This window comes from Nesoenas mayeri, assembly GCF_963082525.1.
Source record: "Nesoenas mayeri genome assembly, chromosome: 7".
Lineage (NCBI taxonomy): Eukaryota > Metazoa > Chordata > Aves > Columbiformes > Columbidae > Nesoenas > Nesoenas mayeri.
This window is the reverse complement of record NC_137551.1, coordinates 39908009-39926150: the sequence shown is the minus strand read 5'-3', so window position 1 is coordinate 39926150 and position 18142 is coordinate 39908009. Positions and strand designations below refer to the sequence as shown.

The following is an 18142-nucleotide window of genomic DNA, read 5'->3' as shown; positions in this document are numbered from 1 at the left end:
GGCGTCACTGCAGCCCCAGGCCCCGCTCAGCCCCCGGGGCCAGGCCGTCACTGCAGCCCCAGGCCCCGCTCAGCCCCCGGGGCCGGGCCGTCACTGCAGCCCCAGGCCCGCTCAGCCCCCGGGGCCGGGCCGTCACTGCAGCCCCAGGCCCGCTCAGCCCCCGGGGCCGGGCCGTCACTGCAGCCCCAGGCCCGCTCAGCCCCCGGGGCCGGGCCGTCACTGCAGCCCCAGGCCCCGCTCAGCCCCCGGGGCCGGGCTGTGGCTGCAGCCCCAGGCCCCGCTCAGCCCCCGGGGCCGGGCTGTCACTGCAGCCCCAGGCCCCGCTCAGCCCCTGGGGCCGGGCTGTGGCTGCAGCCCCAGGCCCCGCTCAGCCCCCGGGGCCGGGCTGTCACTGCAGCCCCAGGCCCCGCTCAGCCCCCGGGGCCGGGCTGTGGCTGCAGCCCCAGGCCCTGCTCAGCCCCCGGGGCCGGGCCGTCACTGCAGCCCCAGGCCCCGCTCAGCCCCCGGGGCCGGGCTGTGGCTGCAGCCCCAGGCCCTGCTCAGCCCCCGGGGCCGGGCCGTCACTGCAGCCCCAGGCCCCGCTCAGCCCCCGGGGCCGGGCTGTGGCTGCAGCCCCAGGGCCAGTCGCTGCCCCAGCGCACCATCCCGCCAGCCCTCGCCAGCCAGGGATCCGCGCTCAGAGGGCCGGCGGCACCCACGCCTGCCCGGCTGCGCCCTCGCCGCTCGCCCAGGGGCCGGTTTGGATCCGAGAGTGTCCTTTGAGTGGAACAAATTCCCACCCAGCTCCAGCAGAACCAAACCCGCCAGCCCAGCCGCAGCCCCCCCGCCACTACACCTCCCCCAAACCTACAGCCAGGCGGCTCACACCACACCTGTGTATGACCGCGAATGACAAACGCCCGCTGTCAGCCTTTGCGTTTGGGATGACGTGAAATCAACTGTTTTGGTCCTTACTACACAGTGAACTATTAGAGTTTTTAAAATCAAATCCCCTTGTTATCACACCGTTCTCAGCACGCCCGGGCTGCCCCGGCAGGAGGCCACACACCGCGGCGCGGGCTGCCGCACGCCTCCCGGAGCCGCCGGCACCGCCGCAGCCGCGCGGAGCGGCCGGGCAGCCGACGTGACCTGCGCCAGCCGGGCAGGAGCCCAGCCCAGGAGAGCCTCGCACAGCACGCGGGGCCACAGCTGCTGGGAGAGAGGATGTGAAAGCAGCGGGGTAAAGGTTAGCCAAACGGCAGCTACCCGGGCTTCTCCATTTCTAAAGAAAACAGCATTACACCACAATATATGTGATAAATGTTTATCTTTCAAAGACACAGAGGTCATAATGCAATAACTACAAGGCCACCATCTGTTGCCAATTTCATGCCTTAGAAGGGATGGAAAAAAGCCCACAGAAGTTAAAGAACTTTGCAATCAAACAGAACTAATGAGGAAATGGGGAGATGCAGAACATCACGCGAGCCAAACCACACGGAGATAAGACCGAAACTTTACCCTAAATGGCCAGGGCGGTGAAAGCCCAGCCCGGTCAGCCCGTGCGTCAGCTCTGTGCAGACCCAGAGGGCTGAGGAGCTGCCAGCTCACACCGCGCGTGCGGAGCCGTGTACGCGAATCTGGGTCACGGCAGCAGCCTCCGGAGCCACGCACAAGGCTCGGCAGCATTCGGTGCCAAAGAGAGGGCCATCAGAAGCCAAAAGGTTGCGGGCTCAGTATGAGGGTGCAGTCTCCCTTCCTTCTGGTTTCCTGGCTTTAGTTCCAGGGCACTACTGCTAAAAGTCTAACAAGGAAGGTATAAAATATTCCTCTAGCATGTGGCATTTTCTCCTAGTTACAGTAATATAAAGCACAACTAAATCATCACTCACATTTTTCTTTTTCTTTCCCCCACACTAAGTGGTTGAGTTCTAAAAGGTTCTTTCAATTTGGAAAGAATGAGAGAAGAAAGCTAGAAACACCATTCTGTGAGTCACCTGCACCTATTCATTGTGCTTGTACAAATTCTGGCACAGAACCGGATGGGAGAATGGCCCTGCTGCCTCCAGCGCCCGCGCAGCCGCTGTGCCCACGCTCTGCCCACGCCGCGGCACGGCCACGGAGCCCGGTCCTGCCCGCGCCACGCGCCTCGAACCCTGTCTGGAGCCGCTCCTGCCCCCAGGGACCCCCACCCGCACAGCCAGCGCGCTCGCCGCCCTTCCCCAGCGCCCCTTACCTGCGCGTTCTCTCAGCAGAGCTGCACACCGGCTGCCAGCTCACTGACGCACACGGGGCGCGCAGGGCACATGGGGGCAGCGCGGGGGCGCGTGGGGGCACACAGCAACGGTCCAGGGGCGCATGGGGACGGCGCGGGGGCACACAGCAAAGGTCCAGGGGCGCACGGGGACGGTGCAGGGGCACACAGCAAAGGTCCAGGGGTGCACGGGGATGGTGCGGGGGCACACAGCAATGGTCCAGGGGCGCATGGGGACGGTGCGGGGGCACACAGCAAAGGTCCAGGGGTGCACGGGGATGGTGCGGGGGCACACAGCAATGGTCCAGGGGCACACGGGGACGTGGTCACACGCTCCCTCCTGCACCCGAGATGGACGGAGCCATTTCACCCACCCTGCCCTCATGGCGGGAAAAGTCAAACACCTTCACAAACTGCTTTGTATCTCTACAGTCACTAGTTCAACAGAGAGTAATTTAATCAAATAACGCAAACGTATATGTTTGGTTACTCTGTTTTCCACGGAAAATAACATCAGTACAAGCAGACTTTTTTCCTCCTGTACTGACGGAACCTGTTTATCCAGGAAGGCCTAGCTTTAGCAAACCAGGGATGAGAAGAGATATATGCAGTAATATTTATGAGAAGAAAGGAAGAATTACAAAGGTGGTTGTGGAATACCGCAAGAAAAGGCAGTGCCTAGAAAATAACGCGAGTATGTGAAACCAGAAACCACCTCATTTCTTGAACGAGGAACTTCACAAAAGGCAGAGTTCTATACAGAGACACACGCAGCACACGCTCTACATTAGGACCACTGCCAGCCTCTCTAAGAGCCTTTTCATCCACCGCAGCAGCATCAAAAATAAATGTACCTCACGTTAAATAAAATAACTTCAATACTATAAAGTACTGCGACAAAGTTATAGGTATTTTGTCACAGGCTGCATTAGTCTTCTATACCCTGTTTCCCAAATTACAATCACAGATGTTAACCCTTTTTTCACAAAAATCACAGAAAAGCGCAGGTCGGAAGGGACCTCTGGAGATGGTCTGACCCGTGCTGAGTGCAAAGGGGCCGCGTGGAGCCCCAGCTCTCTGCGCGCTGCGGGGGCCGCGGGGGCTGCAGGGGCTGCGGGCCCAGCACAGCGCCGCGCGGAGCCTCGCGAGCACGGCCCCCGCGCACGGCCGAGCCGCAAACGGCTCCAGCGCGCGGCGCGGAGCTGCGAGCGACTCAAACACGCAGCTCTGCCCCACTGCCCTTCAGCCACCGGGGCTCCTCAACATCCTCCGCACACAGCTTTAACGTTCCTGATGTGAAATTTGTCCCACTAAGGCTCAGTAAAGCTGCCAATATTGTTTTTCTCCTCTCTGATGAGAAAGAGAAAAATGTCCTGGTATCTCTGCTCCTGTTCTGCATTTCCTGGGTTCCCGTTAAAAAATGAACACAAACCCCTCCAGGCTGCCGTTCCCGCGGTTACTGCCGGCCGCCCGGGCCCGCGTGTGCCAGGGCTGCTTTCCTGGGTGAACCGCGTGTCCCTGGGCTGCTGCGCAGAGGCCTCGGAGCCGCTCCTTGGGGAAAGGAGTTGCTGTCCCAGAGAGAAGGGACATGTCACCGACCCCCACGGACCGCTCTCCCTTGTACAGCCCAGCAGGGACCCCCAAACGCACCGGGGATCCGGTGGCACGCGGTGCAGCCGCGGCAGTGACCACACCGGCACCTCTGCTGTACCCGAAAGGCAGCTCTGCACGCATGCTGTCACATCCACCTGCGCATCGCTCACATATACTGGAAACGCGCAGTCCCGCGGGCCTGTGAACCAGCTCCGGAGCTGGGTAACCCGCGTCGGAGCCCTGTCCTGGCCCATCCCGCCGCACAGCCCGCACCCAACCCTAGCGCGGGTAACTGAGCCACCACAAAGGGTGTTAGAAGAGGAAAAAACCTTAGACAGTCATTTTAAACAAACGACTTTCCACGTATCCTGACATTCTACTCATTTTTAAACGGATGCAGTTTTGTGGAGTCAGCACCTACATGTCCTACCAAGTAATCACTCTTAATAGAGATGTAATCCTCATCGTGCGGAAAACAGCCCCACACCAGCCACAAAACTCCTAACAGGTTAACAGAAGAAATTCACCATCTGCCAAACTAAACTTGTGAAAGAAACAAACTTACCGTGAAATGTTCCTGTGATTTATAGTTCTCATCCAGGTAAACTCGAGCTCTGTTGTAGTCTTTCATTGCATCACTTGATAACAGTTCTCTGAAAGACAAAGAAAAGATGGAAAATGTAAATGGAGAGGCAAAGATACAATATTACTCGAGCACCCTTCCCTGTACTGTAATGTCTCTAATAACACCTACAGGATTCATCTCATTTTGGTGTGGATTTCAGGGACGAGAGTTCCTGTGGTGCAGCCCCCGCACGCCAGCCTGGCGCTGACCGCGGCAGCCACAGGAACGCCAGCCCCCAAATTCTTACGTGTTGTTTGGACACAGCGCTGAGGGACTCAGGAATCTGAAGCCCACAAAACTCCACAAAGTGAGGCAATTCTTGCTAAATGCTCTACGGTCTCAGCTTTAGAGCTTTGCCGTCCCGAGCGCGGCCAGTCTGCCGGCGGCAGGCAGCCACCGCAGGGCCAGCACGGGCCGCGCTCCAGAGAAGCAGCGGCTTGAGCACTGCAGTCGTGAGCTGCTCCAGGTGCTCTCCGGGGGGTTAAGAAACCAGACACATGTGAAAGGGTCAGGGAGGATGAAGGTCACAATCCTTTGGTGTTTGGGGCAATTTTGGTGCAGCAAAACGAGCCCCTGGCACAGCTGCCTTCTGCAAACCGAGTGTGCTCCTGCCGTGCCCTGGGACCCGTCTGCTCCGTGAGGCCACTGCCCCGCACCCGCACCGAGCTGCCCCCCGCGCCCCGCACCGAGCTGCCCCCCGCGCCCCGCACCGAGCTGCCCCCCGCGCCCCGCACCGAGCTGCCCCGCGCCCCGCACCGAGCTGCCCCGCACCGAGCTGCCCCCCGCGCCCCGCACCGAGCTGCCCCCCGCGCCCCAGCACCGAGCTGCCCCGCGCCCCGCACCGAGCTGCCCCCCGCGCCCCGCACTTTTCCGAGGACACGGCAGAGGCCGCGGAGGCCCCGGCCCGGCAGCGCTGCCGCCGCACCGCGCTGCCGCCGCCAGCAGGGGGTGCTGCCGCACTGCCACTGGCGGGCGCTGGGGGCCGGTCCCGACCCGGTCCGGCCCGGAGGCGACCGGTCGGTGCCCGCGGTCAGGGCCGCCCGTGCTGGTCCGGGCTGCGCCTCGCCGGACACCGGGGAGCCGCTCCGCCTGCCCGGGGTCCCGCAGCTCCGTCCTGGCAGGCAGGGACACCCCGCGGCCGGGGGACACCCCGCGGCCGGGGGGCAGGGGACACCCCGCGGCCGGGGACACCGGCCACATCCGCAGCCGCACACACGGTGCAGAGCGCGAACTCCCTCCCCAAGTGTGAAGTGGTGTCGTTACCAGACACAACAAGCTTAACGTCAGAGATACAAAAGGGAGCTGACAGTCTGTAACGTGTGTGATGACCTTGCCAGGACAGGGCCAGAGGAGATTTTTGTTACTTTTCCCGTTTTCTTAAATAATACAAAGCATTAACTTTTGCCCAATCACCCTCTTCTGCAGGCTCATATAACAGGAGGAAGCTGAAAAATATTTCAAAACTTATATACTCTCCTCATCTAATGACTTCTGCATAGAATTATATATATAATGCATAATGTTGTACATATGTCCAGTTACTTACTTCACGAACTTGTCCACATGAGACATGGAAGCTTCATAGTTTTTTCCTCCAAATTCTTGGCAGTGTAAAGCCATGAAATGGGGCTTGTGTGCATGTACAACCTGCAACAAACAGATAAACGAACGTGAACAAAGCTGCATCCACAGCTGTTATCATAGGACATGAGGGACAACGCTGGGCGCGGTGTGTGGGGCAGGAGCACCACCGGCTGTCAGCGGGGCAGTAACCGGCACAGCAATGAGGGGAGCACCGTTCTTTCACACACCCACGAGACTCCGAATACACAACAATTATCTCAAATATTTTTAGCTAATATTTTCTTTTTAAAGCTATGAATTAGCTCCTAGGCATTTAGAGCAAATACAATAACCTCTTCCACGTCATCTCCATGAGGACCCAACACTGTCAGGATGAAAACAGCTCCCTGTCTGGAGTTGGAAGAGGCCAAACATCTGAATTCATTAGGTGTTTTCCACTTTCACAGAATATCTTGAATTAGCTTGTGACAGAACACCAATTAGCTGTCACGTTTGATATTTTTACTTAGGGATTATCTTATTTACAAAAGTACTTAAGAAAGACACTCAAGTGTATATACACACGTATCTAATACAGAAGGCATGTGATGTGTTAGTCTTGTATAATGCAAATATCTTAAATACTAAATAGTCAGCTCTAGGGTGCAATTATACTGAAAACGCAGAATGTATGCTTTTCTGACCATGCCAAGCCAATAGCCAGTACTTATAAAACTGCTGCTGCTTTAAACACACATTCCATGTTATTCTGTCCCAACACATTTTCTCTGTGTTAACTACATCCAGCACTGCAAACAACACATCTGAAAACATCTCCGTGTTGACACTGAGTCTCTACAAGTTCTGGTTCATATCTTATTACCTTGTGAATTAACAGATGCAAGCTACAGAACTATTTCAGTTTTCTAAAACGGTAAGAGGCTGAAAAATCAAGTACACGGCAGGGCAAGCACATGGGTATGTGACACAGGACAGACCTGACCTGCCGTGCGCTGACAGCTCTGCCCGCGCGGCACTGGGCCGTCCCAGCAGCACAAGGGCCGCTTGTCCAGCGCCATTCGGGGAAGGACGGCCTGGTCTGCACCGGCTGCACCCACCGGAACGATGGGTGAGCTCCTCTCCCTGCAGCTCTGGGGCTCAAGGCACCCCAGTGATGAGTGAGCTCCTCTCCCTGCAGCTCTGGGGCTCAAGACACCCCAGTGATGAGTGAGCTCCTCTCCCTGCAGCTCTGGGGCTCAAGGCACCCCAGTGATGAGTGAGCTCCTCTCCCTGCAGCTCTGGGGCTCAAGACACCCCAGTGATGAGTGAGCTCCTCTCCCTGCAGCTCTGGGGCTCAAGGCACCCCAGTGATGAGTGAGCTCCTCTCCCTGCAGCTCTGGGGCTCAAGGCACCCCAGTGATGAGTGAGCTCCTCTCCCTGCAGCTCTGGGGCTCAAGACACCCCAGTGATGAGTGAGCTCCTCTCCCTGCAGCTCTGGGGCTCAAGACACCCCAGTGATGAGTGAGCTCCTCTCCCTGCAGCTCTGGGGCTCAAGGCACCCCAGTGATGAGTGAGCTCCTCTCCCTGCAGCTCTGGGGCTCAAGACACCCCAGTGATGAGTGAGCTCCTCTCCCTGCAGCTCTGGGGCTCAAGGCACCCCAGTGATGAGTGAGCTCCTCTCCCTGCAGCTCTGGGGCTCAAGGCACCCCAGTGATGAGTGAGCTCCTCTCCCTGCAGCTCTGGGGCTCAAGGCACCCCAGTGATGAGTGAGCTCCTCTCCCTGCAGCCCCGGGGGTCCCAGACACCATAAGCCTTTGCAGTCATGCTTTTAATTATGTAAAACAACATTGACTAACTTTACTGTAAAAAGGTCTTTAAAAACCGTTTCTTTCAAACCAGAATAGGGAGAAGTTGTCACCTGCCCTGATGACAGGGTGCAAGATGCCTCATTCCTGACCATGCAAACAATCTCGTTAGAAAAACCAAGCTCAAAGGCAATGAATTACAGATCAGCAGTGTGAACCGCAGCAGCTTTCCCTGAGCCCAAGGCAAACGGGAACCTGTCCCTGCTCCAACGGCCACCTTCCCTGGCAGCACCGCGGTGGCAGCGAGTCCCCGCGGGCACCAGCACCGCCGGCTCTGCCAAGGGACTCCCGGGGCACGTGCCCATGGGCATGACAGGACAAGCGACACCGGCCACGCCAGCAGCTGGTGGCTGTCACCTCTCGGGGTGTCCCTTGGCAGGGCTCTCCGTCAGTGCCCGAGCGCTGCTGCCCACCCCAGCGCGTGGGGAGCCCAGGGACACCAGAGCCGATGGGACACGGTGTGCGACCACTGACGGAACGCACGGCATGTACCTGACAGCACTTCTGATCCGAGCCAGGTCAGACTCACAACAAGGAGCTGACGGCCGCTGGTTTCAGAGCATTTCAGACGAGTCACTTCCCCTGCTGAGCCCCAGCTTCCCTAGCACCGCAAACAGTGGTGACAGCGACCTCCTGTGACAGCGACCTGCTCAGTGACGCGTGCGCAGGTAAGCTGCAAGTGCGCCTGCAGACAGGAAAAAGGTGAACGCTCCCTCCCACGCACGCGCTCGCGGGTCTTTGCTCACTTCGGTTAGCTCGTTAATGCCGGTCTCTGCCTAACTATGACGCAGCAATCCTGCTTTAAAAACGGGCCATCGTCAGCAAGGCCCGAGAAACAGCCGGAGCAGCACCCCATGGAAAGCGCCACTGGAAACAGGAGTGGCTACAGATACACACCTGGAACCCAAGAAGTTATACCCAGCTGGGACATGCACTGCTTTTCCTTTGATACGTATATTTGATATAACTACAAAAGCTCACATTATTACTAGTTGATCTAGTTTGTAAATCTATAAAGATTTACAAACAATTAAGAGACAGCTTTGCTGAGAAAGTTCATCTTGAGCATCTTGTCCAACAGAGCCAGCTGGCGGATCTTCTCCGCCCTGCAGACGAGCAGTGCCGGGCCGGGCGGGCGCCGCGGCGCACAGAGCCCGCCTGCCGCCCCGACCCGCCCTGCGCGTTACTGCTCCACGCCAGATTCGGCTGCCCAGGCCTGTATTATCTACTTGGGCAGCTCTACAAAATTACCATAACCAGAAAGGAGTTGTAACTATTTAATGTCGTAAAGCAAACATATCCCGCTCTTACTGTTTCAGTGCTACACATCCAGTAACCGCTTACTGCGAACGCAGCAAAAACATGCTGGCAGGTTGCGTTACTAACTGTGGTAACTGTGTGCTTCCTCAGGACCTCTCCTTACACAGCTAATAAAGCTAATTAACTGGTGAGACAACAATGAAATCAATAGTTCCAAATGGGACACAGGCATAAGCTGCCTCATGTTTGTGAACGACGAGCAACAGGAGCTTCGAACAGGGAGGTTTGTCTGGAGGGGACACTGGGGAACAACCTCCCTGCACTGCAGTAACACGAAACACTGCCCGGCTCCGAACAGAGACGCAGGACGCAGCTTTGATGTTCACATTCAAGTCCTTGAGAGCTTGGAATCACAGCAGGTCTTAAAAAATACGTATTACATTTTTAATGAGGAAATGCACCAGCTTAATAGCAGTGACGCCGCAGTGGCATTCTTTGCAGGTTAAGCCACAGAAACATACCTGAATATTAGTTACATCCCCTCATATAATAAATACCCTCCAACTGAGAGCAAATTGGCTCTGCTTCATTACCTTTTACTAGTCCTCTGCTGTTAGGAGAGAACAAACAGTACATAATAATGAGCAATGAATACCTGAGAGCTGAAAACTCACGGGCGCCAGAGCTTCAATATCCTATACAAGATCACATAAACACTGAATTCGCATCTATGGGAGCACAATGTTTTTACAAAGTTGGGCATCATCTCAGCTGCTGGATACACAAAAATAGGTAAAGGAAGACATGATTAGAAGTTATTTTTGTTGGGATACACGCAATCGAGCAAGACGCTCCAACGGAGTTAAGCACAAAAAGTAGCGGAAGGTGTCAGGTGAAGCCCTTCCCCTGCGGCAGCTCCTGTCCCTGTCCCAGCAGGAGCCGGGGCCCCGCGGGCGGAACAGGGAGCGCGGCGCTGCCGGAGCCTGAGCCTTGAGCTCCCAGAGCCAGCATCATCGGAACAGCAACGCACCAGCTTTAGCTTCCTTGCCAACTGGGAAATACAGACAAGTCAATTCAGCATTTGCAGCCCTAAAGAATTCAAAGTATTTGCAATTTCTGTAAGTCTGAAGATGAAAAATAAATAGTGGATATTTTTCTAAGTGCATAGCCAAGCAGCAGCAGTCCAGATAAGCCTGCCCCTTGTATTACCATATTTGACACTAACTGACAAATCCCACTTCCAGCTCTTGCTACATGGCTCAAGGGACTCTGCTGACAGCCACACTGTTTTCTGGTTAAAGCATTCTGAAATGGCCTGTTCTTGGGACAGGCTCTTCTTCTACTGGCATGGAACACCTGACGTTACACGATCTGACATTACACTCTGCCACAACAGAGGAACTGCTAAAACCTGAATGTGTTCTGCAGTCAGGAAACGTGGGAAATGAGGTTGCCTATGGAACCCAAACTCAGCCTCCCCATCCAGAAAACTTCGGTTCTATTATCCGCAGTCTCCATGAGGGACCTGACAGGCTTGGGGCGGCTGTGGGGCAGCTGTGGGGCAGCTGTGGGGCCGGGCGCCCGGCGGCACAGGGACCAGCGCTGCCGGGCTGCGGCTCCGCACCACACAGCCCCGGCACAGAGCGGAGACACGCTTCCCTGAGCCTGAACAAGAGCCGGGCTCTGGGGGCACCAAGTCCTGGCTTAAAGAACGAAAAGCCGGCGTGAAGGGGTCACCACCAGTGACCTCAACACCCGTCTGAGTTCCCACAGCTGAACATCACCCCGGGACACTGCTGTACCGCAGCGTGATGGCAGCAAAGTCAGCGTCTACCGAACGCTACCTGCATTAATGCCATCTAATGGCTTGCAGTGAACTACGGACAGGAAGAGGCTGATGAGCAATCACTGATCAGGTGCGCGGCAGAGGGCATGACGGGCATTTCGAGCGCCTTCCCGTCAGTGACGCTGCAGGGTCATTCTGAAGAATTCCAACTCCAATTCCCCTTCTCCTGCGTTAAAGAAGGTAACACACAAAGTTTCCATGCAGCAACACCAGATGACCTTTAGCTTTCGGGTAAACTTTTAACTTCTATGTTACTAGAAATTAAGGCTCTAAATACTCTCAAACACATTAAGCAACATGGAAAATGCATTAGGGAAAAAACCCTCTGCTTTCATCCAAAATGACCATTTGCCTTGAATGCGACAAAAAAAGATCTTTACTAAAACTAGTGAAGACTTTCAAGAGCTCTATCTCCTGAACTCCTCCCACCCCAAAAGCTGCCCAGCGCAGCTGAATGAAGCCCAAGGGATGGGGAAGGAGAGGGTGAAAATACCCCAAGCAATAACTAAACCAACAGCAGTCCTTTCTGTGTGCCCTATGGCCTCCCCTGCAAACAGCTCGCATGCTCTTGAAGCTTCTTGTTCCCCCATGTTTTTTCCTATAACCTGACACGAGGGCCGTGGGCCTGGGTACTGCGCACCTCACACAATTCCTTCTGCATGTTCTGCCAACACTCCACGTGCCATAATGTCTGTGGCACCAGATCCTCCAGTTTCTTACTGTGCACTGAACTCTTCCCCATCGCACACGAAGCACCCCAAACCACTGTTGTCACTGTGTCTCCGCTCTCCTCCCAACAGCCCCTTCCCGCCGCGTCCCCAAGGCGCGTTTCTGGGTGACAGATGCACTGAAGAGGAGACGGGCTCCAGTCTAACCTGGTGGAGTCCCTGCCCGTGACCTCACGGGGCTCCTCGGGGCTCCCCTCCCCCTCCCCCGGCTGCCACACCGCCAGCCGCCGCTAAAACAGCCCCAAAGTTTAGTTACAGTATTTTTCCCCTTTTCACTTCTTGGACAAACTATTTAATTTAACAGCGTACATCTTCCATCTTTTTCATGTTAATAATGTAGGATATTTGTAGATCAATGGCAGAAGTTTAAAAATTTCAGCATGTGACATTTGAACGTTATTTTAGTCCTCCATATGCTACCACATTCTCAGAAATGAATACAGCGTATAATCAATGATAAAACATGTATGAAGCAACTTGTATTTACCAAGCACGGCAATTAAGATTCCTTATCTTAATTTTCTGGAACTTAAAAACAAGCCCCCAAACGCTCCTTCATTGATATGTTCTCTGACATCAATTCAAAGACAGGCTTTCACTAGGGCTTTAATTTCTAAAACCATTCTAAACTTAGAGGTGTAACTGCACATCCTTTTGTGTGGAGATTATTTTGCTTACGAAAGGACTTCACCCTCAGAGTTACACAAACGGTATTGACACAGCTACATATGCAAATCGAATTCCTCAGAACAACGGAAAAAAATTGCGGTCTGCGGTTTATCTGGGTTTCGAGTTTACGAAGAAGTATCAAGAGTCATTTTCCAGCACCTCTGGTGAACCTCGGTCTGCAGGGCTGTTCAGCAAAGCACACGGAGTTCAAATAGAAACAGCCCAGAGGCCGCACGCACGTTGGGTTGCTATGTAGCCCAACATGACATGACACTTGGTGCAAGCGTGCCGCTCTCCCCCAGGAGCCACCATGCGGCTCCGTTCCACCGCTCCTGTGCCTGGACACGGTGCGACCGGCCGACCCGCGCCCGGCTGCGGCGGGAAGAGGTCCGGGGCCACACGGGGCCGCGCTGGCTGCGGTGGGGAGCGGGGCAACCCCTGCCCGCCGCGGTGCTGCTGCACGGCGAGCAGTGCCCGGGGCTGCGGGGAACCCCTGCCCGCCGGGTGCTGCTGCATGGCCAGCAGTGCCCGGGGCTGCGGGGAACCCCTGCCCGCCGGGTGCTGCTGCACGGCGAGCAGTGCCCGGGGCTGCGGGGAACCCCTGCCTGCCGCGGTGCTGCTGCACGGCGAGCAGTGCCCGGGGCTGCGGGGAACCCCTGCCTGCCGGGTGCTGCTGCACGGCGAGCAGTGCCCGGGGCTGCGGGGAACCCCTGCCCGCCGCGGTGCTGCTGCACGGCGAGCAGTGCCCGGGGCTGCGGGGAACCCCTGCCCGCCGCGGTGCTGCTGCACGGCGAGCAGTGCCCGGGGCTGCGGGGAACCCCTGCCCGCCGGGTGCTGCTGCATGGCGAGCAGTGCCCGGGGCTGCGGGGAACCCCTGCCCGCCGCGGTGCTGCTGCATGGCCAGCAGTGCCCGGGGCTGCGGGGAACCCCTGCCTGCCGCGGTGCTGCTGCATGGCCAGCAGTGCCCGGGGCTGCGGGGAACCCCTGCCTGCCGCGGTGCTGCTGCATGGCCAGCAGTGCCCGGGGCTGCGGGGAACCCCTGCCCGCCGGGTGCTGCTGCATGGCCAGCAGTGCCCGGGGCTGCGGGGAACCCCTGCCTGCCGCGGTGCTGCTGCATGGCCAGCAGTGCCCGGGGCTGCGGGGAACCCCTGCCCGCCGGGTGCTGCTGCATGGCCAGCAGTGCCCGGGGCTGCGGGGAACCCCTGCCCGCCGGGTGCTGCTGCATGGCCAGCAGTGCCCGGGGCTGCGGGGAACCCCTGCCCGCCGGGTGCTGCTGCATGGCCAGCAGTGCCCGGGGCTGCGGCTGCGGGGCGGCCGGGGCAGAGCCGCGCCGGGGCGGGTGGGCGGCCGGGGCAGAGCCGCGGCGGGTGGGGTGAGGGGGCGGCCCGGGCAGCAAGCTGCGGGGGGGGGGGGGGGGGGGGGGGGGGGGGCGGCCCGGGCAGCACGCTGCGGGGGGGCCGAGCTGTGCCCAGCCACGCGCGCTGCTCCGGAGCCGCGGGGCCGCACACGCGACGTTCGTGGACACGCCGGCAGCTCCGTCCGTTCCCCTCTCGTCCCGTTTTCCACAAGCTGCCCGCAGGCGTTCCCCGGTGCTCACCCCCCTTCAGTCACCAACTGAACAGCTGCGGGGGCTCCTCGATAAAGACGCACAAATCAGTAAAGTGATGTGGAAAAATAGACGGTGATCCCAAAAAACCAAACCAGCCCACAACGGCAACAACAAAACCTCACACGCACCAACACCACAAACCAACCAAGTTTTACCAATTTAAACGCACTTTGTCTTTTCCTCTCAGAAGTCTCTCGTGAAGAGGGTTTAAATCAGAATGAGCTGAGAAAGTCTACACACTCTCAGACTCAGCGGCCAGGGTGCTGGGCCAGCTTGTCCAGACCGGCTTTGCCAAGGAAGGTGGGAGCAGGTGATCCCTCCGGTCCCTTCTGACCGGGGATCCTATGATATAGCAATAATCAATCAGCATGGAAGAAGAAAAAGAAACAGATGAATCTTTTGTGAAGTTGACAGGCAGTGAGGAATGTAACGCTGATTATTGCATCTCCATTGAACTTTCTGAGGAAGCCAACTGCAGCGTTCTGCATCGCTGCAACGGGGCACGGGCTGCACCGGTCACCTGCCCATACACACAGTTATGGGACATCTTTCTTACAAAAAAGCAGAAAGTAAATATGCCTCTTTTTTTCTGTATATAGTTTAGCTTCAAAAACTTGAATGGCAGAATATTGCTGCTTTAACCATTTTTGCATAGAAGACATGAAACCCAACCAATTTCAGTCTGTCATCTCTGGCAGACGCGGCAGAGCTGCCGGTGAGACGGGACACGCACCGCAGCGCCACGGGCGCCGCAGGGCCACGGGCGGCAGGGCCACACGGGCTCTGCTGCACCTCACCACTGACCGGCTCCCTGCTGCAGCAGCAGCACGGCATCTAAAACACAAACCACCAAACCACCACAAACTAAGAGGAAAGCCCACCCACAGCCGCAGGTCACAACACACGGGGCAGCGCGGGTTCAGCTGCGGTACTTCACATTGCCTAAACAAGAGAATCTTCAAAAGAGCGGACAGCAGGGCTGATCTACTGCAAACCAACACCAGAAATCGTTACATTTCTATGTAAATGTAAACTGGACTTTCTGACAGATTTTTTAATTATTCAAGTATATTTATTACTCAGGAGACCTAAAAGACCATTTTATGCCAAAATAAAAGTCATTTTTATAAAACATGAAACCTTTTTTAGGCAAAGGATTGTCAGCGAGCACAAACTGTGTTTAGACACTGAGTTTTTATCATCATCACTCAAACCCAGAAGGAAACCTGCTGCAGGGCTCGTTAGTGACTTCAGCTTCACAAAGTAAACAATCTTGGCATTACTAATTAAGCCTATAAGCAAGCTGCACGAACTCCACAAGAAAGTAAGTTCTACCTTACCTGATAAAATTCCCGAAGCCAATTCTTCTGTAAGTTTTCAGGCTGAAAAACAAAATAAAAAAACAATTAAGTATAAGAGTAATGTATTTTTATAATCATATCCCAATACTTATTGCTTTCCTCAGTGCATTCAGGTGCGTTTCTCCCCGTCTAACGAGCTCCATGGACAGCCCTCTCCGTTTTGTTCGAGTCCTCTCTTCCCAGATGTGCACCAGGGTACACTGTGTGCACGACCTCACAACGTTTGCACACACACAAGATTATCAAGCAATTAAATCCACAGACTTGAAACATGGTTGTCACCATGACCGGCTGGTCTGGGGCACCCGCCATCGCCAGCCCAGGCCCCCGCTCCGGCGCTCGAGCTCCCGCCATCGCCAGCCCAGGCCCCCGCTCCGGTGCTCGAGCTCCTGCCACTGCCGGGAGCCCTTTCCAGATGCTCCAGGAGTTACAGGAACCGCAGCAGCAGATACATCTAAGTAGCAGGTTCTGCCCTGTCGGAGGCAGAGCCCACCTGGCCAGGGCTGCGGAGGCAGATGGCCAGTTTTCACACGTTAAATGCACGGCTACAAGAGAAACATTTGCTGAGTTTTATCTTCAACAACAAGACTTCCAGATGATTTTTGCATCGCAGTGAGGAATAAAACCCCAAATCTGGCTTTTGTCTCCTAGAGAGAGCAGGACGTACAGTGTCGCGGGAGGAGCCGAGCACAGCGCACCAGGCACAGGTCCTGAGCACCGTCCCGGGTCACGGCAGCACCCGCTGCAGGACACCTGTCCCGCCCCAGCGGTGCTGTGTGACAGCTGAGCACAATTGCGACCTCACTGATCACACCAACCGCTTGCACAGGAACATCTGCCCACAGGTGGCTTTAAACATTTGTAAGTAACCAAAAATATTTTGGGTTTTAGTTGGTTTTTTTTTGGCGTGGATGTCTCTAAAAGCCATCCAGTTCTGTAGACCTGTCAGCGCTACAAAAGCTTGTTGAAAGCTGAGGGGAAAAAAGCACCACATTTGTCCCTTGCTATGTCACCTCCCCTTTGTTGATCACTTGTTCCTGACAGTTCTGGAATTCAGACACTACTGGTCAGAAGGTGAATGGTTGTTTCCCCTGGCGATGAATTTCAGCACTCCCTGTGGCAGCTGGCGCTCTGGGGAGGGACACGAGCGGTGCCCCGAGCCCTGCGCCCGAGCCCCAAGCCCTGCGCCCGAGCCTTGGCCCCAGCCCAGGGACAGCCTAGATTAATAAAGCCAGAACTGAACATCCGTCCCCTGCCGGCTCTTCCCTGCCCAGCGTCACTCCGGCCAGAACAAGGAAACTGCAGACACAAATAACCACTGATGCAATAGAACAGCCCCTCCAAACACGTTAACTGCTTCATGAGCAACTCCGCTCTTGCTGCTCATTCTGGACTGGACGGACAACCCCCCGGACAGTGAGGGCTGCTGCTGTTGCAGGAGCAGCAACAAGAGAACAAGCGAGCCAGGAGCTGCTGTGATTCCAAGCTGACTCCTGAGCAGCATCAGAGAGACAGCACGGGATTTACTGATTTTGCTTTTTAATCACTCTACAAAACAGATCGGAACAGGGAACATGCTTTAGATATCATGGGTGTATGGTATAAACCAAAAGGTCAGATTCAAACCATCAATAAGGCAAGATCTTGAGGATTATGAGATTTCTAATTAGAATTTTCAGGTAGTTACGAAAGGCAGATAAGCAGGTCCTGCGCTGGGCCACACGCAGACTTCAGCAAAGCGTGGCCTTACTCAGCAGGTAACGGCCAGTTTTCACGTTAACAAACAAACCAACCCCCCCACGCCTCACTTCTCTATTCTTTATGCCAGTCGCAAGATATCCTGGTGACCTCTTTTAGTTTTAAAATTAATCCCAAATTAACAGTACTTTGTTCGGTTTGTAAACCCGCTGTAGACAAGCAAAGGCCAGTTCAGCCGCGGTCCGGCCCGCGGCGGTGACACCACCGGAGGACGGAGCCGCGGGACAGCGCTGCGCCCGGCGTGGACACGGCAGCACGGGCACAACCGGCCCCTTGGCCGTGCCCAGAGCGTCAGACCCAGCGCAAGGCTGCGAGCAGCGGTGGCGCAGCTGCTCACGCTGATCCAGAGTCAGAATCACACAACAGTCTGGGTTGGAAGGAACATTCAAAACAGTCATCTAGTCCAACCTGTGATGAGCAGCAACTGTTTATACTGGCTACGGCTTTCCAAGGGAGAAAAAACTGCTACCAATCAACAATATTTAAAGCAAGTTATTCATACTTGAGGAATCCCAGGGGAGAAAATAAAGCACAACCTTACTTTTGTTTTTAAATACTACTGCAAGTGGTAGAAGTTCCCCCACCGCTACATGACTAAATGAAAACATTGCAGGATTAAACACAAAACCAACCCGGTACATCAGAGGGAAGCTGACAAGTCAGCTCCACACCTACCTCCCATATTTCGGCTGAGATTGTTTTCAAGAAATCAGATCAAATATTGAAAAAATCGCCAGACTAAATCCCGAGCAGGGACAGCAGTCGCTCTGATGAGCCAGCCGTGCACTCCCCACCGCGCCCTGCCTGTTCTGCTGCCGTCACCCGGCTCTTCAGCTCCCCCAGGTCCCCCCCCAGCACAGCCCCAAAGGCCATGTCTGCTACCGCGAGGAGCACCGGCGGCACCCCGAGACGGGCGCGGGGCTGCCGGTTCTGCTGCCCGTGGCCCGGGGCCCTGCCGGCTGCAGCCCCCGCTGCACCTGGGTGCCGGCACACCGCCCTCTGCCGCGGGCTCAGCTGCAGCAGGAGGCAGCT

The 18142-nt window shown here is 56.2% G+C and overlaps 1 protein-coding gene across 9 annotated transcripts in view; it reads right to left on the bottom strand.

Annotated features, from left to right (window-relative positions):
• Window positions 1–18142, bottom strand: part of INPP5A (inositol polyphosphate-5-phosphatase A) — a 203736-nt gene that overhangs the window by 141514 nt on the left and 44080 nt on the right. For all 9 annotated transcript variants that reach the window (XR_013922377.1, XR_013922378.1, XM_080348099.1 and 6 more), the window contains exons 2-4: window positions 15332–15373; window positions 5998–6098; window positions 4392–4479 (exon numbers count right to left, since the gene is read on the bottom strand). Coding sequence is in view for 7 of the 9 variants with exons in the window: in XM_080348099.1 (XP_080204225.1) it covers window positions 4392–4479; window positions 5998–6098; window positions 15332–15373 (231 nt within the window). In the remaining 2 variants the exon portion in view is untranslated. The remainder of the gene's footprint in view (window positions 1–4391; window positions 4480–5997; window positions 6099–15331; window positions 15374–18142) is intronic.